Below are 23,713 nucleotides of genomic sequence, written 5' to 3' on the forward strand. Positions count from 1 at the left end.
CAGAGATGGCTGCCAAATTCGACAGTAGGGCGCACTCCAAATTCGACAGTAGGGCGCCTTAATAATTTAGAAGCATTGGAATTAGTAAAATCAAATAAAAATAAAAGTAACTCCCCAATTTTAAATAAACAGTTCGAACTAACCACCAGTCCAATTTTAAAGTTGTTCCCTTTCTCCCTATCTAACCCCCACCCTTCTCTTACCCCTCTACCTACCTGTCTCTGACGCCCCCCACCCCTTCTCTAAAATGCTTTCTCTTTCTTTTTTGTTTACCTCATAAGATTTCTCTGTACTATATTTAGTTTAAATATTTATTGTCCTGAAGAAGGTTGGGAACAACCGAAACCGGTCGACGTATACAGGGTGTATCGGCACGTACCCGACAAACTTTAACCAGCTATTCCTTAGCATATTTGGAGTAAAAAATCTTATGTGCACTTTGCTGTCCGGTAACGTTTTTTTGAATAAAAAATTTATTATTCATATTTTCACCACGTGTCACTACTGTTTTATCCTTTGTCAAAGTTTGAAAACCCATCTGGCAATATTTTATTCGAATTCCGTTGAATAATGCACGTGTGTACCTATATTGGCGCACTTTTACAATCACAATGAAATGGCACGGCACCATTCGTCTCATTTTAAACTATTATTATTTAGTGTGTGCGAAAGAGCGAAGACGCTTTTCGACATACTTGCTTATAACAGCTGTTGGACACGAAAAGCAATGCCATTGACAGTGATGTAGTGTGGAAATTTTTAATTTTTTTGTTTTTAATTGAAAAAAAAAAGCTACCGGACAGCAAAGTGCCCATAACATTTTTTACTCCAAATGTGCTAAGGAATAGCTGGTTAAAGTTTGTCGGGTTAGTGCCGATACACCCTGTATAATAAAATAAAGTGGTTTAAAACAAAAAATCTTTTTCGTTTTGTAAATAGAATCTGTTTAAAAATGCATTACTTCAAATCTACAAAAATAAGCAAATAATAGAGTCATTGATTGAATATAATTGTAAAGCTGCTCATCTCGGCACAGGAATTCCCTGGCAAAATGAGCAGCGGAGGAAACAAAAATATTGACCACTGGACCGAGAACGACGGGACAAATAATAATCCCTAAACTCAATTCAACAACCGCACCCACACCATTATACATACTTAGGTTAAGAAAGGGACGCCTAGATGGTTTGGGCATGTAGAGCGAATGAGCAAAGAAAGGAGTGTAAGGATAATATATGATGCGAATGGTAGCAGAAATCAGGGACGTCCGACGAAGAAATGGCACGATCAAGTGAATCAGATACTCGAGTCGGGCCATGTCAAGAGTCAGAATAATAGAAGAGTATGTATGAATGTGAATGAGGTAAGTGCGTGCAAAGACGGAGTTGTTTGGCGGTGATGGTTAGTTAGTTGCATTAAATCAGAGGTTCCCAAAGTGGTCTATATGGACCTCCAGGGGTCGATATCGGCATGCTGGGGGTCTATGTCAGCGAGAAAAAAATTTGGGGGTCCACGAGATTCAAATGGGGGTTCATACGAGGGGACCCCCATTTACCTCAAGTCAACATTTAGGAGTTCCGTAAATGACACAATAGACCTAACACAAATATAATAGACTGAGAAATTACTTATTTGATATTATTTGTATTTTTATATTTCGTAAAGTTGTTAATTGAGGTAGGGTGAATGATACAGCTATTGGCCGTTTAAGAAAATTTTCAACTTCAACATCGTTTTTTTGTCTCAATAACTAACATTTTTTTAAATCATTTACACCTATAGGTAGGTAATTTATTTCTTAACGTGTATTGATAATTAGTTTTCCTTGTACATTGACATATATTTTTATAATATTTATGAAATGAAAAAAGGGACAGAATACAGCTATTGGCCCCTTTGGCGCAGTTAATGGCCCTGACCTTCTGTAGTAATTGGCCCCCCAGTATGTTAAAAGAGATTGTGCTTTTAATCCCTGAATTAGTGAACTTATTTTCTACTTTCTTTGGTGTAGCTCTTTATTTTTTTATGTAATACAATAAAACATGTTATTTACTGCAATAAAAAGTAAGTTTAATGATAAAAATACAAAATCAAAAGGTACAAGACCGTACTACATGAACAAAAGAGGGAAAAAGGCGAATGATAACTTAAGTGCTGCTAGATTTAGTTTAGTAATTTTAGAATATCTTCTGTGCCCATCATGTCGGAGCACACTGTGTCTTCTGACATTGTGTCGGACTGATCACCAGCTACCATGAAACACATATGACATAAGAACATGTCGCCGTCTTCTTATCAGGGACATGGTGAACGTGTTTTTTGGGTACACAAGTGCCATGGAAGTGTTCTTTGCAATCTTCGCACTTTAGGTAAGAATCTGTTTTAATACGTCTCTTACACATACGACATTCTTTTTCATCAATAATGAAATCACCGTCATTTGCAGGATGAGACTTTGAAGTTTGAGCCGATGCTGGATCGGACTTCTCATTATTGGTTGTTGTAGATAGAGCGATTGGATTATTTTTAATTTTCTTACTGTTTTTCTTTCCTTTCTCTTCCAGTACTTTTCTTTTCTTGGAGTCTTGTAGTTCTTGCCTCTTTTCCCTTTTGCTATTTTTTTCGTCATCTTTAAGCTTTTTTTGCCTTGCTTTATTTTCCAAACATTCTTGGTACTGCCTTGACGAAACAGCGTATGGACTCTTTTCAGTATCCCTCTTTCCCTTTCTTGCAGGTTCATTGGGGCGGAATAGGTATTCTTGTAATTCTTTTATATCACCAGGAACATTAGAAATTTGATCAACATTTCGATGCTCTTCACTATCTTCCCCTGTATAAGGATTTGATACAGATTCTTGGTTACAAAGCGTAATGGAATCCATATTATTATTTTCATTTTCTGTGCCAGTTTCATTAAGATTATTATTGTTAAAAAAATTCCACATTTTAAACAATACATGAAATTCTTTTGTGTTATTTTCCGGGCCTACAACTTCCCTAAAAGTTTGAAATTTATGTAAATTATCTGATCCAACAATTTTGCAAAACATGTCCTACCCCATAGTTTTTAGTTGCGTATTTGAACCACTATCTTCTATTTGCGGAGATCCATTGGCAAGACATTTAGTGTAATCTATGGCGTCTGGATTAAAAGGATGCAATCCGCATGTCCTGAAACCATTAACCAAATATTCTGGTTTTATATTATCAACAACAGTTTTTAATATGCTTGCAAAATTAGATTTGGAAACAATTTCGTCCGGATTTTCCACATTCCACTTTCGAACTGGTTTTCTCCACATTTGCTTTACAGGTCCAAAAACAGAGACGTCAGCTGGTTGAAGAATCCACGTTGCATTAGGATATAGTGCAATAATTTATATCTGTAATTGATTGCACAGTAAGCTTACTTCATATGAAAGATGAGATTTGTGACCATCAACAAATAATATGACTGGCAGTTTAATTTTGTTGAGTACTAAGTAAGGGTGGAAAACATGTTTAATATAATCGTAAAATACTTCTGTAGTCATCCAGCCTGAATCACTGCGACCGACGCCCAATTCTTTAGGAACTGTGATACCAATTCTTTCAGGTATCCGTTTGTATGGGTAGATTATCATAGGGAGGTTTGTTTTTCCATCAGCAGAAAATGTAAACATTACAGTTAGGCTTTTTTTTGCATTTCCCTTATCGATTGCATAAATGTTTTTGTCTCCCTTGTTTGCAAATACCCGACCACTGGATGGACATGTCTGAAAACCTGACTCATCTGCATTAAAAATTCGCGAGGCGTCCTTTAAAACAAGATTAAGTCCCTTTTCGTGAGTATAGTCTTTAATCTGTGAGAACCATTTTCTTATGTCTTTTTCAGATACGCAAAAACTAGCTCCGGAAACTGCCTCACTTGCTCTGGCCACTATATTTGGATGACGCCTTAAAAAGGCTTTCATCCAACCTTTTCCTGGTCTATTATTGATGAAGGGATTTGGACGAGGGTTCTCATTGAGAAAAAATTGAACACTGTTCAATACGTCATCCTTTTTTCGGGGAAAACTTTTTCTAGATAGATTGCATAGCCAATTTGAGGTCTCGCTCTTCCATTTGAGAAAGTATCGGTTTTGGTCCAAATTGGGATTTGGTAGTGGGATTTTTTAATCTAAATTGTTAAGTAGCTCTAGGTATTCCATACTTTTTCGAAGTAGCCCGCAGTGCTACTCCACTCCTTATTTCTTCAGTGGCCTTATCTAGTTGTTCGACCGTATACTTTGGTATTTTTGGCATGATGGGCGAACAACTAAAATTGAGGAAAAAAAATGATATACCTAGTAATTGGCAGGTCTTTAACCCAGTAATTGGCCCCCCGGCCAATTACTGTTATTTGTTGTCTGATTTACTTCAAATTTACACAGCGAAGCCGTTTTTTTGCATTTTTCGTCCATTGTGAAAATAAACCAAATTCATTTTTTCCCAAAAATCATAGTAATTGGCCGGGGGGGCTAATAACTATAGATTATATGTTTTGAAGTGACAGTTATTAGACACCCACATAAAACCGCCAATTTTTGACTAAAAATGAATAAAAAAGACAGCAACGACACTTACAATAAAGCATTTACACATAAAATCAGAAGGAATTACAAAAAAACACATTCTCTGACTATTATATCTAAATAACACAAACAAAATACCTTAACAAAATGTTAAGAAAGGACAGCAAAATTAGCAGACACTTCGAGAAGACGCCATTAACTACACTAGGGCCGCATGGTGGTAAAATATTTAACTTGTGAGTGAAAGACAAGGATAACACTACATGTTTACGAAGGATGCTATGTGATAGAGACGCCGTAAGTCTTATTATATGCTTTCAAATTTGAAAAGGCCCATTGCTGTAGCATGGCCAATAGCTGTATCACTCACCCTATATAAATAAAGTCTACATTCCTATTCTCGTCAGAATTAATATATTCAAGCAAAACATTGCACATTGGAAGCCACGAATTTTCCAAGTTGTTTTTGATTTTGACTTGTTTTTGAAAAACGTCCAGGGTAATAATGACGTTCAACATTTAAATGCCCTTCACACAGACTTCAAAACTAAATTTGAGGACATTTTGACTATAGAAATGCAACGTTGAAGAATCGGATATCATGTGACAAGAAGAACTGACCGGAATAAGCACTGACAAAGAACTTAAGGGGCAGTTCTGTAGGGCTAGCTACGGAAAGAAATTCCCATTGCTTATCCTGCTTCATTTTCATTTGGTGTAATACCTCACAAGGGTGCCCCTGTCCGCAAAATGTAAAGACAGAGGAACTATACTGCCACCTGGTTGTTGGACAGGCAAGGGAAGGGAATATTTTTACTAAAAAAATAAATGATTATCACATGGGACGTTAATAGTTTTAGGAAAATTCAATATTCAGCAAGCAGGGGGTCTACGGAAAAAAAAAATTTGGCAAGTGTGTGGCAAGTCTACGGGGCAAAAAAGTTTGGGAACCTCTGCATTAAATGAACTCCCTACAGAAATACAAGCTGAAAATGTTACAAAATTTTTAAGAATGAACCTTATTTCAAACTAATTTGTTTGTGTGGAAAAAATCAGTATAAAATATATGTGTATTTTATTTTTTTGCAATAATTAATTTATAGGTATCTGATTTTCTGTACAATAATGTACGTTCATGGTAGTATTACCGAAATTATTTAATGTGTACAACTCATGATAATGCTCCCTTCCAAATCAAGAGTTATTCTCAGTTAGGTAAGTATTAATTAGCATCAAGAAACATATTTCATATTTACCTTTAGTAAATTTAAGTAATTTTTTTTTAATAAAAATTAATAATTTAAAACAATAAAATCCTACAGAAAAATTGCATACTTGCCAAAACAAATCGCATAGGTACTTACACTGAAAATATGTACACAGTGTGCTGTATTATGCATTTCATGGTGACCGGATAACTCATCAAAAGGACAACTTAACACACCCTTAAAAAGTGATATAAAGTTAGGAAAAGTGATGAAACAAAAACTATCTTTAGTAGGTTGATTATTTTCATCGCTTTTTGACTTTATATCACTTTTTAAAGGTAAATTGAATTGTCATTATGTTGAGTTATCATAGAACCGGTGGGGCTACAGCTTCCACAATGTTGTAATTAGGGGAAAGAGATTGGAATGAGTTATAAACCACCTGGCTATTCAGATTTAGTCTCTAAACATGACTAAAGCCATTTTGAGCAACATTTTTATTCTGATCGGTAGTCTTTAATCAGCAATGATCTTCTCCTTTTTTTGACAAATGGAATTGTGTCAAGAAATGAGTGACCCTTTTATCAGAGATTAAGTGACCTCCAAAGGAATGCAATCTTGTGGTAAGTACGAATTTTATAGAAATCAAAATAATGAGGTTAGCCTAAAAACTAATTGAGGTGTTTCTGTCGAAGTCTGAAGTTCTGGAGTCTCGTAGTTGTCAACAAGAATTATTAAAAGTTGTTCATAAAAGTTGATGCAAATACAAGATGAATAAGTGGTCACTTTTTTATTTATTTGAAATAAGAAGTCGACCTGTAATATGGTACGACTAGTGGCATCTAGCGCCAGGAAAGTAATTAAATTTACAGAATTAGGTTGGTTTCTTAGCTATATAAATCCATTTTACCCTTTTTTTGCATCACCAATTTCTGTGAAGCTTTTTGCAATATTAGGAAACAGGGATATATGGTAACAATGCATTACGAAGGAACTCAAATTTTTATTTCGTAAATAATATATATTTTAATCAAATTTTATTTTCAACCAGACCGGTTTCATCCTACTACTGGTCAGTGGCGGCTTGTGACTTTTGGGTGTATTAGAGTGTTAATATTAAATACAATGGAATTATTGATGTTGTTGTAGCATGAAAATTAATTTCAAAAGATTTTAAGAAATTTTCAGTTTTGGCATTGCACTGCACCGGTTTTCTGAAAATCTTCATACACAAAATCCAATTTTCGGAAAAAATTTAAAAAAACATCTCTGTTACAACATCGATAATGCCATTTTATTTTAACATTAGCACTCTATTACTCCCAAAAGTCACGAGCCACCACTGCTCTCCCATTGGACTGCGCTGTAATGGTACGTATACATTTGCGAACCGAAACGCGAATCGAGTCACGAATTAAGGCGAAGCTTAATGCCAAATCAGTATTTTGATTAATCTTTATAACGAATTGGTGTGCATTATGAATACCAAAAAATATAATTTAGATAAATTGAAGGTTTTCCTATCGTTTCGCTTGAGTAGAATACAAACAAAAAAATAAATTACTCAATAAAAAATTTAACTGTAAATTAGTAAAAAAAAAAGTGGGTGTGTCAAGCCTACGCAAGACAGAAGTGAAACTTCTAGTTTCAGCTGATGCTTGGCGTGGCGCAGTTCGCTGGTGTCTGAGAGAGAGGAAAGAAGAGAAGAGAGAGAACGTTCGTGAGCGGCTCCCCCACCTCAACAAGGTTTCACTTCAAAAATGCCACAGCCGAGAATCGAACCTCGCTTAACTGATTGAAAGCCAACCACGCTGAGCACCAACTGTAAGCAAAGCCGCATAAATTGATTATATTATGTAGGTTCTGAAAATATGAGAGCTTGTTATGTTTTATAATGTTACCTACATCACACCCAAAATATAATATATTTTTAAAAATAATGTACAATGTACAGAAATAGAATCCCACACAAGATCGCGTAGTGCGCTCTAGCGAACGGATATTTTATCAGAGGGAGATAGTTTTAATTTTTTTTTTCTGTAAATTATTACATATTATCAAAATAAATAAATTAATTAAATAAATGTAATACAATTATCATAATATACGGATTAGATAATAATTTTAATCCAACACAATAACGCAAAGCGCGCTCTAGCGGAGTAATGTTTTATCACAGTGAGATAAGTGTTTTTATTATTTTGCAATATTATTTTCTTTTAAAAAATGTTCTGACCTACTAAAAAATAAGATATTGAATGAAAAAGGCGTTAAAAACAAAAAAATAATGTGCGATGGCCGAGAATCGAACTCGGATCAACTGCTTGGAAGGCAACTATGCTGACCATTACACCACCAACGCCAGTTGTCGGGATGAGCTAAGAAGCATTTATATGTTACTTCAAAACTTTGACTAGATCAAATGAACTTTAATCGGTGGTGGGGGTACCCGCATTTTCGTTTCGGTCATGAGTCGGTTTTACTCCGGTCCTCGAAATTGCATGACGCGCGTAAAGAAGTTTCACTTCAAAAAATTTGCTTTCTTATAAAATTATTTAAAAAATAAATAAAAACCAGTTTTGTGCTTGAAATCGAACGTTTCCAGACTCCGTTTGTCAAGCGATTTTAATGCCTATTACCTACAATGTAAGGGATACCATGAATAAACAAAATTTTGGCTTGTAGCTTCCTTTCCCGTAATTCGTGGCTCGGTTCGCGTTTCGGTTCGCAAATTTATACGTACCATAAGCCTTTACATACTTTCGGACTTTACTTTTCTACGCGGCGGCAGGAAGTGGCGCGTGGTACCGCCGCTCCGAAGTGTACGTTTGGCAGTGCCTATTATTGTCTTCGTAGCGGTCTACGGTAATAGGGAAGTTGCGGTCTGAGCGGTCTAGACCAGTGTTCCGCAAAGTGTGCTCCGCGGCACACTGGTGTGCCGTGGCCATTTGTAAGTGTGCCGCGAGTCCCGCGTCACTTCTCACAAAGTGCTCTGTAAATCGGTCTTTACTTTTCTGTGCGGCGCAACTGCTTAAGCATTTGCACAGACGGAGCAGCAGCTATGACAGGAAAAATTAGGGGATTTATAACCAGGGCTTCTGAAAAAAATCCTAATATTAAAAATTTACATTGCTTTTTACACAGAGAGGCACTGACGACGAAGTCTCTGCCTGATGAATTGTTGTCTGTCTTACAAGAAGTCGTCAAAATTGTCAATTACATCAAGTCGCGACCGCTGAACTCTCGTCTGTTTAATGCATTGTGTCAGGAAATGGGAGCAGATCATCAGTCACTTCTGTTTCATACAGAAGTACGATGGCTTTCTCGCGGAAAAGTGCTTTCTCGGATTTACGAGCTGAAAAATGAGACCCAGACATTTCTAGAAACCCAGGGTTCAGACTTTGCTTCTCTATTTAAAAAAGAAGAATGGGTAGCAAAACTTGCATATCTGGCGGACATATTCGCTCAATTAAATGAGCTGAACAAAAAAATGTAAGGAAGAAATTGTAACATTTTAACGTCTTCGGACAAGATTGAAAGCTTTCGCGCTAAGTTGGTGCTATGGATCAGCCACGCTACCAATGGTAGTAACGAAATGTTTCCAAATGTCATGGCTGCCGATTCAGAAAAAAAAGTGCAGGCTTTGATAGTGAAACACTTGGAGCTATTAGCAGAAAAAACTCATATTTTCCTAAGTGTGACCTGCAACCTATGGACTGGGTAAGAAATCCATTTTCGGAAAGCATTTCCCTTGGACATTTACCAATAAACGAGCAGGAAGAATTCATGGAGCTTAAAACTGATCGGACACTAAAATTAAAATTTTCTGAAACAGAGTTAGCACATTTTTGGCTCCACGTAAAAAATGAGTATCCACTGCTGTCAAAGCGAGCTATTGCAATTCTATTACCATTTGCCACGACCTATTTATGCGAATTGGGGTTTTCAACTCTCACAACGATATAGTCAAATAAAAAGAGAACGCCTGAGGACGATCGACGAAGAGATGCGAGCAGCGTTATCAACGATTGTTCCAAATTTTGATCGTCTGTGTTCAGTTAAACAGGCTCACATTTCACATCAAACATCTTTTCATGTTATATTGATTTTAATAATAAATATTAATAAAATATTGTTTTTGGTAAATTTTGGTTCGGAGTGGCCACGCTTATTACGAATAATTTTTAGAAAAAAACTTTGGATATGCCGTAATTACTATAAAAGGAAACTTTTTGGCTTGGTGGCGGCGGAAAAAGATGCATTTTAATTATCAATTGCGTAAAATTAAAATTCACTTCTCGAACCGATTCGGTGACAGTTCGCGGTCATTCTGTCACTGTTATGTGATAAATATCAATCATAATTACACAAACCCGGCTAGACAAACCCTACTTTGCCAAACAAATTTTTAAATTATGATGACATGCAGCTTTCGTAGTTTGCCCTCAAAGTTCGCCGTTATTTGTAATAAGCCTAGCCCATCCTATCCAAAATTTACCTTGTTTTTTTTTCTTTGGTGTACCGTTAAAATTTCTTGATTAGTTAGGTGTACCGTGAACATAAAAAGTTTGCGGAACACTGGTCTAGACACCCACGTAACGACAATTCATTCACGCTTATGATTCACGATCCACCATTTTTTTTTTCAGATATATGCGTGCGACGGACGGTATGCGTATTATTCATATATTGGATTATTCGTCCAACAATTTTTTTTTCACTTAAGTTGTGTGAAAATTCAAATACCAATAAACAAGACACGATTGGCTGGCGAGATTGTGCTCGCGTTAAGTTGCTTCTAGGTTTTTTTTGTTCCCGTTACTGATTTGATTGCTATAAAAGTTTAGTTACGCATTTTACATACTTAATACATATATGTAAATACCTACCATCATAACAGAGTGGTTTTCTACAAAGACAGTCATTATTTTATTTTATTGGCTAAAAATCGACGCAATCATGATGGCTTCATTCTTCTCAATAATTGATTTTTTGGTAAACTTTTACCCACAATTACCGATTTTAATGCTCATTTTTTCAACAAACCTTTCGATTAAACTTAATGACAATAATAAGCGATTTTTAGCGTTTACGATTTTGGAAAATACTGCTGTTCAATATTATTTTCGCGTTAAATCCCTTATATTTCACCGATCGGTGGCTGAATTGACATCGCGTTTGGGACCGACCCAGGCGTAGTGTGTTTAATTCCTCGCCTGGCTGAGTCCTCCATCACAACATAAGCAAAGCAATAAAAACCAGATTATATAAATAAATTACATATAAGATTCCTACACCCCCTTCACATATTTTCCCTTCCCTTTCTTATAAAAACCTTTCACACAGCATCCCCAGAGATGACATAGGCCGTGAGGGAAAATATTTTCAACTGGGCCTTTTGCGTGGAGCTAATGTAAAAAAATAAATTAAAAAACCCAGGTTTTAATTTTTTTTCATATAAATGATAAAAAACCAGAGCTTTCTTTATAACACATTTTATTTATTGATATGAAAAACTCAGGATTATTTCATTGAAATAAATTATATTTTTAAAGTATTTATTTCATACGGTTCTTTTGTACGCATAATTTGAGAGAAGGAAGAAACACATTATTACACGCCACGTCTCGACACCCGATATGCACCGTGCACATTACCAACACGCGACGCTACGGCATACTAGCAATTTCTGAATACAGTTAGCTAACAGCAGTGGAAGTACTGGAAGTGAATGGTTTTGTACTATGGATTTAATAAATAACGAGTCAGATGAAGACTTTGAAGAAGATTTGATGCAAATTATGGGTACATATATGATACTTAAACGACTCAAGAAAAAGAGAATAACTAGGCGTTACTGGGTTCATGAAATAAATCAAAAGAGAAGTATATGTGGTGAATATCATACTCTGTATCCAGACTTACTTCAAGATAATGAAAGATTTCATATGTATTTTCGGGTTACTAAAACACAATTTGAAGAAAAACACGAATTTATTCAAAGTGACATACACAAGAAAGACGCGACATTTCGCGAAGCCATTAGCTGTAAAGAAAGACCTGCTATTTGTCTTAGGTAAGTACCTAATAGAAAAAAACAATTATTATAACTATAGAATATCATTGTGACCAACATTGTTATAAAATTCTTTCAAATTTAAATTTTCTTCCTGCGATTGTTCAGAGTCTGAGTATTTGTGGAATTTCATATTGAACTGATATGTAGTGAATTATCGTCATTTCTATATTGAGTGGAAATTGGATTTGACATTATATTATTTGTATTTAAATTATATATGTACATAGAATCACTTGTTGCTTGGTTATTCATCTGTGTTTTCTTCTTCTGGTATTATAATGCGTGTTTATGTACTTTGTCCTGGTTTTACAATCCAATGGTTTATTTTTATTTAGAATTATTTTGTTCTCAGTTACATTAATCGGAGTATTCAGAATTCATACACGATTATTTAACATTTTCATTTCCGAATCGTGTATAAGCTTGTGTAATTGAAATTTAATTTCAGCTTGGTCTTTTTTAGGTAACTTTCTTACTTGTTTACTCATTGATAAAAAGAAATAGTCATTTTCGTCCATATCAGTTGCTGATCTCTTCTGTCTCATGTCCTGCGACGCTTTCATTACATCAACCATTTCTTTTAATAAATTATTATCACTTTTGTTTGTACGTCTCGGAGTAAAAATTGCAGCAGATGCCCTTGAAGAGGTCCTTGTTGTATGCAGAATGGTGGGAGAAGGTGAAATTGCAGAATCTTCAGAAAATTGCAATTCAGAATCTTGTGTTGAATCGTCAACATATGTATCACCTAAGTTTGTAACTATGGATCTCCCTTTAATATGTGGCAACAGAAATTCCATTTGTTTTTCAAATTTCCAAGGAACTATATTAGTTGCTGCTTGACCACTCTTCTTGCGATGTCTTTTTAATGCATTGGTAAAGCAGTTCCTTAATTTTCCCCATTTATTTTTTATGTCTTCCACTGAAACAAAAGATAATCATATTATTTATTTTCTGTTATAGGTTTTTAGCTACGGGTAGTTCATTCAGATCGTTAGGATTCAACTATCGAATGGGATTCAGTACCGTACGAGAAATAGTACAAAACGTTTGTGATGCAATTTGGAAGAAAATGGGACCAATTCATATGCCAAAACCTACAACTGCAATGTGGGAAGAATCTGAAAATGGTTTTAGAAATTATTGGAATTTCCCCAATTGCTGTGGGGCACTAGACAGAAAACATCCGATCATTACTTGTCCTATAAATAGTGGCTCGAATTATTGGAACTATAAGGGGACAAATTCAATCGTACTACTGGCTTTAGTAGATCCAAAGTATAGATTCTTAGTCATAGACGTCGGATCATATGGTAAAAACAGTGATGGTGGAATATTTGAAAAGTCCGGCTTAGGCAAATTAATACAAGATGGAAAGTTAAAATTTCCCGCCCCTAAACCATTAACTCTAAATTCAGAACCATTGCCACATGTGATTGTTGCAGATGAAGCTTTTCCCTTGAAACCACTTTTAATGCGACCCTACAGCAAGAATGATGTTCGTAACAATGAACCCAATCAAATATTCAATTATCGGCTTAGTCGTGCCCGACGTATAGTCGAGAATGCCTCTGGCATATTGAGATCAAGATTATGTTTTTGCTGGTCCTATGGCAGTTCAACCGGACAAAATTATTCTGGCAACATGTTGCTTACATAATTATTTAGGCACGGATGATTTGCCTTCAGACTGTGATGATTCACTACAGGCGAATTTGACAGAATCTACAGCTTTTGAGCACTTAAATCTCATTCGTAGAAAGTCCACACAGTATGCTTTTTCAGTAAGAAACAAATTCAAGGAATATTATTTTAGTACTGAAGGCGCCGTTCCGTGGCAACTTGATATTGTGAGGAGAGGTAGACAAAATTAAAAACATGCAACTCTCCCAAAAGTTACTACAATGATATAGGCGTATACAATATCAATTTGTTTTGTAAAATAAATAATATTTTTAATAAAACTTACCGCGTGTATTCATTTGCTCGGCAATTTCTTCCCATGCATTATTTCTCACCGTATGATCCCTGTATGTAGCTAAACTCATGTCATATAGAACAGGATATCGTTTTACCAACTCAATTAATTTTTTGTCGGTCATTTCACTAAATAAATTGGCATAAATTCCGTATATGCTCTGTGACAGTTCTCGAACGACTGACGTGGCGTCGGGTGTTGTCTAGAAACATACTGCGCAGGCCGCGTCGGGTGACGTGTTTACCCCCACCATGGGCAACACACCGACCTGGCACGTCTGGATCGGGTGGCGATGGGGTGGCGTGTGCGCGCATGGCGTCCCGTCGGATGTTCATAGTGTGATTCTGGTCTATAGAAAACAATACATTTGATTCGACTCAACACGCATCGCGTTTCATCGGGTCGCGTCGGGTTTTAATAATGTGTTTCCACCTTTATTCTGATTAGAAGTTTCGTTTGCTATTTATACAATCCATTTTTCATACCTAATTTTGAACTAGGGGGATCCGGCGTTTAGAGCCCCTGGTTAAGTAATTTTTAGATTGACAGTACCTACCTATAGAATCTCAGATCATAACAAATTATTATAAGCAATAATTAGTCGCCTGAAATATCCATACAAATTGAACATATCTCCCGAGTAAAAATAAATGCCGCCGACGGGAATTGAACCCGTGAATCGCACTTATGATGTCCGGTCGGGTGCTCTGGACCACTGAGCTACGTCAGCTTATTCCCAACACGTCAAATAAGTCAATATCAGAGATGTGCAAAATGGGTACCCAAAACCATTTGAAATGCAAAATGGAAATGGGTCAAAACTTTTCCATTTGAAAATGCAAAATGCAAAATGGTTTTTAGAAAAGCATTTCAAATGCAAAATGCAAAATACCTATTTTCAAAATGCATTGAAAATGCAAAATGGTTTCTCAGGTCAAACAATCAAAATAATTATATAATTTTTAAACAATTTTGTCATTTAATCAACATCAATGTAGAACAAACATATTACATGATGGTAAATCCAAAAACACCACGACTACAGATTATGAAACCACAAAAAATTTGCGCTGGACTAATGTTGCCAACGTAAAAACATAGAAACTGCTATCTAACATTTTTATTATCATTATTAACAAAGCGATTTTCAGCCCACTGTGCACAGTGTTTTGGCTTGCAGTGTAAATAAAATATTGTAAACTAGACAAAGCATACTCATATGTTAAGCATTAAAATGAATCATCAACATAAAAAAAAATGTATTATTGTATTATTGTACCGTTCTATTCTGCTCCAGAATAATATCGCAGTTAAACTAATGTACCCATTAGTTAGTTAATACTTAAACGTACGCCATTTAAAAACATGTTTTAAGTTTTTTATTTCAAAACATTTATATTTGTGGTTTAAAAAATATTCATGTTATGTTTAATGACTCTTAAGGATTTCACCGAGCACTGTTATTATAGCGAAAATATTAAACACTGATTAAAATAACTTAATAATTCCAAAGATATTTCAGTGTTTCAATCAACCCCACATACTGTTTCAATCGACGATGATGGGGTCAATTGAACCACACTTCCCCATCTTCTTAAGTGGTTATTGAGCTTTCCTTTACGAGTTGTCGCCACCCAACAAATTTGATTTAATTTTGAACTTGTATAGAGATCTTACCTATAAATACAAAATGTACTCCGCTACGCGAAGTGTTTCAAGACATCCTAATCGAACTTTTCTTATTGGATTTACATTATTCGAAATCTGTCTTTTACCGAGGGACAAATCACATTTAGGAAGATGAATTCTGATCAAAACATTATACTGTAGTACCGCCCAGCATAAAATTTGCTTTTCCTTTCCTTTAAAGAACATAAATACATTTTACTAAAATTAATACCGGAAAGTCCAATTATATCCATTTACATACATTAGGCAGGAGAGGGGGTCAGAACAATTTACGGAGCGCTGTAATAACGCGGCTGTCATCTATCAAAGTGACCGATCCCATACAAAGAAATGATATTCCGCGGCAGTTCCCCAATTGATCTCATCACCTCTCCTGAGGAATATTATAGCGTAGTGTGTCACCCCAACATATAACATGTACATGCCACACCCAAATAATATAGCGTAATGTGTCTAAGGCTTTATTCGGGTGTGGCTAATTTGTAGCTAGATACACACCATTTTCTTCATTCATTGCTACTGCTTTTCAGTTCGTATTAAACACTGTGTTTTTGTGTCTGTAAACAAATGTAATAAATAAAATAAAATATGTGTTTATTTATTTATAAAAATGGTATTTAATCTACCATAAGTAGTTTTCCAAGAATAGCTAGTTTTTCGTTTAGAAACATTATTATTACTATTTATTGAGTTAGTTTATATAAACTAATATAAACAATATAATATTTAATTTTGAAATTTAAAATATTTAAAAAATAGTCGGGCCATGTCAAGAGTCAGATTAATAGAAGAGTATGTATGAGACGATGTATGAATGTGAATGAGGCAAGGAGTGTGTGCCAAGACCGAGTTGTTTGGCGGTCCGTCCTCTCTGCCTACCCCTGCGGGGAAACGGCGTGATGGTTAGTTAGTTAGTTAGTTAGTTAAAAATAAACAACTAACATTTCTTTTCATCATACATCTTTAGTCCTTTGTACAGTTTGTGATTTTGATTTCTTCATAAGTGGCAATCTAATTCTATTTACATTTCTGGTTTCGTAATTATGAACATCTCTACTAAAAACAATTTCATCCTTAAAATATTTTGGTATTTGGTTATTCATGACTTTATGCACAAAAATGAACACATTAAATAACAGTCTCTTTTTTATTGGAATCCAATTTAGCTGCTCCCAGTATACATCTCATAGCTCTATTCTGTATAACATCTAGTTGTTCAAATTTCCCTCATTGGCCAAATATTACATAGCAAAAACAAAACATCAGAGATTTTTGAAGTAATTAAAATAAACCCCACAGAAAGATTAATTTTCTAGGCCTGCCAGGGAAAATTCATTACGCCTCTCGAATATCTTTAAAAAAAATTCTTCAACGATGTCGTTTCCCACTTTATTTTAGAGACTTTCAAGGGCAAATACAACCGCAGTTCTGTCGAATACACCAGGAATCAGACACCAACACCAATCTAATAGACCAGGGCCTGACGTCGCATATTTTTGCGCATGAATTCTTCACTTACATCGCCAAGGTTCCGATTAGGGTGTTGTCCCGTCTTAAGTAGGGGGAAGTCCCCCAGGGCCGGACACCTAAGGTTTTAAGAAAATAAAATTAAAACCACTTCCAGAAAAATCTCTTAATTTATGAAATAATTAACTCAACTAAGTATAAAGTCAACAAAAATGCAACTTCTGCACAAACTATTTTATAAAACTAAATTAAAATTTGGTGATAAAAAATGCAATTCTTGCAAGTGGCACCTACTACCAGACGGACTTAAGTTCGAACCCCCAGCTCCGGACACTTTCAAAACAATCTGCATCGATCACATATGTAGGAATCTGCACATTCAGGGATGTCTGCACATGCTTCATGTACCCAACCATTGCAGCTAGAGCACTGTATCCAGTCTTCGTTGTGGTCTGTGTCAGGTTCAGGTATTGGAGTTAATGGTTCCTTTTTCTTTCCACTTTTTTCCTTTGACCATCAAGCCCTTGGTTTGTTTTCCTTTATCGGCCGTTGTAGTTTTGAACAATTATTATAAAAAGTGTACATACCTACGAGAAAAAAAAACTTGTTCCTTGTCCGGTGTTAAGGGACACCTTTATGTCCGTTACTATGGGACAAGGAATCGCCAAAATTATGTGTTTAGTATCAAAACTGGTTTGGAAATCAGCAAAAACTTTCACTATCTACAAATAATAATGGACTACTGTCTTTATTAATAATAACCAAAAACACGTACACATTAAAACTTAGCAGTAACACTTACTTGGATCTTAAGTAACACATCGTTCTCCCGCCAAAAACAGCAATCGCCAGCTCCCACCGCGGCCTTTTGCGTCACTGGTGGTCACTGGTCAGCCGTGTCCCGTGACCCTGTATTGTTGCGCTCCACCGCACCCCTGTCGCCGTCTTTGAATCGCACGGGTTGTAGCGTGCCGAGATAGTACGAGTGTCCAGCGCTAGGTGCCGTCCAGCGTTACGGGACTTCCCCCTAAGTCATAATATGTATGTACTTTGTGGTTTTGATGGGAATTTCAGTTTTGAAGAAAGCTAGTGTAGTGTTTACCGCTACGATACCGCAGAGGCCCACGATTATTAAAATAGATGGATTAATGGATTAATGGTCTGGATTTACTCCCGCAGTGATGCACATTATTATTGAGTCATCGTCTTTTTCAATGTCTTAAATGGGTCGATTATTTTGTTGAGGTGTCATTAGCCTTGTCGCCTGGCGAAGGAGGTCTTCCTTAGTTACAGTACTCGCTATTATTATTCCATTACCTACTTAAGTTAATTGAAGTAACATAATTATACCTAATTGATTTTTAGTGTAAAAAATAAATTATTTTGTTTTGTTTTAATAGACGATCAAGGTAAGTTTTTGTGTGTTCACTATTATTCATGTTTTCGGGAAACTCGTAGTACAAAAGAGAAACTGGAGAATCACTTTTTAAACATTTTTTTTTATTCTAAGGCTCAACATTTTTTTTGAGCCTTGTCTACATTACAAATTGGTGTATCTTATAATGTGTTTGTATATTAATAATAATGGTAAAATGTAGATTTGTATTATTTCATTGTGAGAAGGTAAAAGGTGTTCTAAAAATGTAATTTTAGAGTCTGTTTTCAAATACATACATAGCAAGTACCTAGCAACCATAAAAAATACATGATTTCAGTTTTCTGTGCGTTTTGGGTAACTCTGAATCTAAGAGAATTTAAGGGTCATTTGAAAAATTCGAACTGATTGAGTGAAGAATTCAGAGACGCGATAAAGTACCAATAACGTGTTATTTTAACAGAAAATTATTTTGATTGAGCCATTTTCAAAAATGGAATTGATTTGTTGATTGTATTGATTCAGAGTAGGTACCCCCTGATTATTCACAGGTCTGAGCCTGGGTGTTTTTATTTATGTAAATGCAAATCTTTAACATTTTAAAGTCATCAGTCATCACAAATGTATGAAACACGGCTTAAAGTGATTTTAAAATATCTACCTTGAAAATTAATAAGACCATTTGGTGTAAATCGTGGGACGTATATTCTGGACCTCTTCAAAACTGGCATTAATAAATCCTTTCCTACAGCCCCTTCCTTAACCCGCATCACCACGCAGCCCAACCGGTGACGACATAGCTCCCCCGTCTTTACACTGTACAGACAAAGGCACCTTTGTGAGGTGTCACATAATTTAAAAAAAATCGTGTTAAATTTTAAATTTCGTAAGAGCTTAAAAACAGTTTTTTGTGCTAAGTTACGCATATTCTACCAATTAAGACGTCGATGTTTTAGGTACAGCGTATTTTAATAATCTTATAACATTATTAGCAAGGGCTAATTTTGTTGCATTTTTTGTAGTTTAAAAATTTTTTACCAGTGTGTGTGTTTATTGGTTGTCATGAAAAGTTAAGTATTCTATAATCCCTCCCAAAACATCACGCCTTTTCCGATTTCAATTTTTTCAAGGACTGGTGCATCGCTCATTTATCCATTCTAGAAAACAGTTGTAATATTACTTTTTCGATGAAACTTTTCGGAATTATTCTAAAATTGAAAAGGACGTTCGAATTAACACAATTGCCCCGCCCACGCATTTACCCCAACGACCATACACGTATTTATTTACATTTAGTACCTAAACAACGCCTTATTTTCTAGATCTAATCATGACTCAGTTTACCGGCCGTCTTCCCAAAACTATTCTGAAAGGAGACAAGATATTATTGGAAGGATATTTTGACGAGGATGCAGAAAGGTAATATGAATTTAATAATAAGTAATAACTGAAGCTATCAATTTTTTGATAATAAATTCAACTGCTGTCAAGCCACTTGCAGTACCTAGTATAGAGGGTATAACTTTCTGTCGCGTGGAAATAATATTATAGCTGCATTAAAAATGCTATTAAAATTACGCTTTCAGTTCCTCATAGAGGAAGCTACAAGCCAACAATGGGTATATTCTTGGTATGCCTTATGTCATCACGAAAATAGGTAATAGGCATTAAAATCGCTTGGCAAACGGAGTTTAGAAACGCTCGATTTCAAGCGCAAAAGTGGTTGTATTTATTTGGTAAAAATTTTTTATAAGAAACCAAAAAAGTTAATCTAGGGAAACTGTTACAGATACTCTCAGCCATAATATTGAATTGTTTAAAGTTGTTTCATTTATGCATTCAAACATATCTATTGAAAAAATACATTGTTTAGTAGTTAATATTTATATTTTATACGGAGTAATTTAAATTTTTATTTAAATTCTACTCAAGGAAAACGATAGGAAAAGCTTCAATTTATCTAGAGCATATTTGTTGGTATTCATAAAATAAACCAATTGGGTATAAAGATTAATCGAAAATAGTGATTTAGCAGTTCGGGGTTAGTTCGTTATTTATATTTTCTCAAAATTTAGAGGCAGCAGATTCTTCTGTTCTCAAGCTTTATCACCCAAAATAATCGTAGTTTAATTTTAATTATTTCTTAATTATGATGCAAAGCATTCATTTAGAATTATTCTTTCAGTTTCTCACTAAACTTGGTGTGTGATCGGAATGACAGCGAAGAAGAGCCGAGTGAGGTGGTTTACAATTACGAGGTGAAGTTTGACGCAGAAGGAGCAAGCATGGCCTCATTTAATTATAGACACAATGGGGATTGGCAAAACCCAACCAATGAAGAGAACCTCCACATTATCAAAGGTAAACATTATTTAAACAAAACTTAATTTTGGATTATCAGCGGGTTGACGTTTCATTTTAATTGATCAACTCTAAACCTGAAAGCACATTGACAAGTCTGAACCAATCAAGTGAGCTAGAAATCTTGATGTTCAGTAAAAGTTAACTAAAATTGACAGAAATCTTGACGTTCAATAAAAGTTAACTGAAATTGATAGAAATCTTGACGTTCAATAAAAGTTAACTAAAATTTATAGAAATCTTGACGTTCAACAAAAGTTAACTAAAATTTATAGAAATCTTGACGTTCAACAAAAGTTAACTAAAATTGAAAAGTCTGAACTGCTATTAGTTAGAGTGCATATTTTTACATTTTAACGAAATTATAAACATAGCTATAAGAATTTTATTTATTCATTCGATGAAATTCATAATAATAATAATTCAAGTTGTGTATTAATATACCTGTAAATCTACTTCTCGGTCTCAATAACATAATAATATAATGATAGTTATTAGCTCTATTTTTGCAAATTAATATCACAGGTTTATAAACAAATTGTTCGATTTTAAACCTTTTAAAAATGTAACATTTTTTAAATATTGCTTATTGTTTTCAGGTGAAAAATTTGAAATATTGTTATTATTGAGTTGTGGTTCCAATGGAGATTCCGAAGATGTTTGTATCTGCACTTATTACAATGGTAGGAGTTACGCGAGTTTCGACGTTAAATTGCCCATCGAAAATGCCAAATATATCGAAATATGGAGCGGTCTGAGGAAAATGGAGTCAATCAAATTTGTGTTTTCCTAAAATAGGTGAAATATTACATGTTGTCGTGCCTACAATCTTAAAAACTAAATATTTATTTATATTGAATTAGAGAGAGTTGATACCGAGGGGGTTAAATATATTAATTTAATCCTCTTGACCTATTATATGTAATGGAAAAATTACTTATTTTATTTTTTATGGAATAATGCTGTATAACGAATGCTTGCGTATATTATTGGAATGCCGAGTTTCTGCGACCTTTGTAGTGTGCCGAGGTTAAAAATCCACAAACAGAAAGTATGTTTCCAGAGGTAACATCACAATTCAACATACATTAAAAAAAAATTATACAGACACGAAAAGTAATGAAACAAAAACTGGGTAGGTTATGTTTAGAGTTTAATTTTTTCCATAACTTTATACCACTTTTTAAATGTGTGTTAAAATGTCATTGGGTCAAATTTTTTTATTAGTTTAAATCGCAAAGTCGGTTCATGTAAAGTAAAGTAAAGTATAAATTCAATTTCAAAATTAAAGGGTTTCCTGTTCTGAGTCTGTGTCTGTATTTTTAAACTTTTGTAATTAGTTTCAAGTTGTCTTTACATCGTCTTCATAATAGTTATCATGGAAGCGTTTTCAGATTATCCATAAGATATGCCGGCGCTCATTGGATACAATTTTTACGAATCCCATTGGTATTTTTGGCGATTGAGAAGTTAAGGATGCTATCTAAAGAAGGGAGGGGGAACTTGGGGTATGAAATATTCTTTTTGTAAGACAAAATTACCATTTTTAGTCTTGAACGTCACGAAAACCTAATTGAATGCATTTTATATAATGCAAAGACTTTCGTAAACTACGACTTTAACAAACAAAAATTCACTGATACTATTTGGACACAATAAATATTTTTTATTAAGAAACTAAATTATGTAGCCTTGCTTATGAGGAATGCACAAGCCAGAAATGTGTGTATTATTAGCATGCTTTGTATCACTACGAACATAGGTAATGGGCATAAAAATCGCTTGGCAAACGAAGTCTAGAAACGGTCGATTTTAGCACAAAAATTGTTTTTATTTATTTTGTGAATAATTTTATAAGAAACAAAAAAAGTAAAATTTATTTTTAAAAGGTGTTTCTTATAAGCATTCATACAGATCTATTGAAAAAAAAATTGTAGTTTACGCTTATATTTTTTTATAAAATAATTGACAATTTGATGTAATTCGACTCAAGGGAGACGATAGAAAAAACTTCAATTGAAGTATATTTTTTGGTATTTATAGTGTAAGCCGATTCCTAGTAAAAATCAATTGAAAATAGTGATTTAGAAATAAGTTTCACCTTAAATGATATTTTTTTGTGTAATTTTATTCATTTCCCTAACTGCTCATTGTGGTTATAGGGAATTAGATTTATATTTCAACCCTATATTTTTAATGAATTTACCCTGGTTCCCAGACCCCTGATCTAGATTGGAGTACCTTGAGATTAAAGCCGTTGTCCCGCTGGGTCGGTATCGGTGAGCAATCGACGTAAACTGAAGACCCTGTGCAGAAAATTCCCGTAATGGCTGCGCTGCATACCGTAGCGAACTTTACGTTTTTGCGTGTCTTCGGTTTATGTTGATTGCTTACTGATACAGAGACAGTGGAAAGAAAGGCTCAATGTCAAACAATTGTGGATTGCAAATGAAATATTATTATTATTGGTTTTAAAATGTTAAGGATTGTATTGAATATGAAAAAATGTTAAATAAAAAATTCTATGAAATATTTATAAAATCAAGACAATTTTTTTTTAAATACCCAAAATTCAAAAGAAAACTACTTTGTGCGGTTGAAGGAGGAATGTTGGAAGAGGGAGGAGATAGGGATAGGAAAGTGGGGTACCTGGCTATTCAGATCTGGTCACCAAACACGCCATTTCAAGCAATGCTTCGATTCTGAATGATGGGTCTTTCACCAGGGCCACACTGGGAGTATCTCCCACTCCGGAACATGCAGCAAATATACCACAATATATTATAATTAAATGTGAAATAACTCATATTTATGAATTTTAATTTATTTGCATATGCCGGGATTTGAACCCGCTGCCTCTGGATTCATAGTTGAGTGTATAATGTATACTTCACTGTATCCATCACTATACTGCAATTCCGCTCTTGCAGCCTTTTAAAATAAATAAACTTTTTGGATTTCTCAGTGGAAAGGCAGAACTCTTACAAAAAAAACACACACAGA

At 34.7% G+C, this 23,713-nt stretch overlaps 1 protein-coding gene and 1 pseudogene across 1 annotated transcript; one reads left to right on the forward strand and one right to left on the reverse strand.

Annotated features, from left to right (window-relative positions):
- Window positions 1-2,298: 2,298 nt before the first annotated feature.
- On the reverse strand, window positions 2,299-4,119 carry LOC149423223 (uncharacterized; annotated as a pseudogene).
- Window positions 4,120-18,245: 14,126 nt separating this feature from the next.
- On the forward strand, window positions 18,246-21,955 carry LOC149423224 (uncharacterized). The gene is made up of 4 exons (XM_089632919.1): window positions 18,246-18,383; window positions 19,672-19,768; window positions 20,535-20,710; window positions 21,310-21,955. The coding sequence occupies exons 2-4, from the start codon at window positions 19,680-19,682 to the stop codon at window positions 21,501-21,503; spliced, it is 459 nt and encodes a 152-aa protein (XP_089489045.1). The 5' UTR covers window positions 18,246-18,383; window positions 19,672-19,679; the 3' UTR covers window positions 21,504-21,955.
- The last annotated feature ends 1,758 nt before the right edge of the window (window positions 21,956-23,713 follow it).

Source organism: Hesperophylax consimilis, chromosome 6, assembly GCF_061612785.1.
Source record: "Hesperophylax consimilis isolate HC1 chromosome 6, BYU_Hcon_1.0, whole genome shotgun sequence".
In the NCBI taxonomy this organism is placed as follows: domain Eukaryota; kingdom Metazoa; phylum Arthropoda; class Insecta; order Trichoptera; family Limnephilidae; genus Hesperophylax; species Hesperophylax consimilis.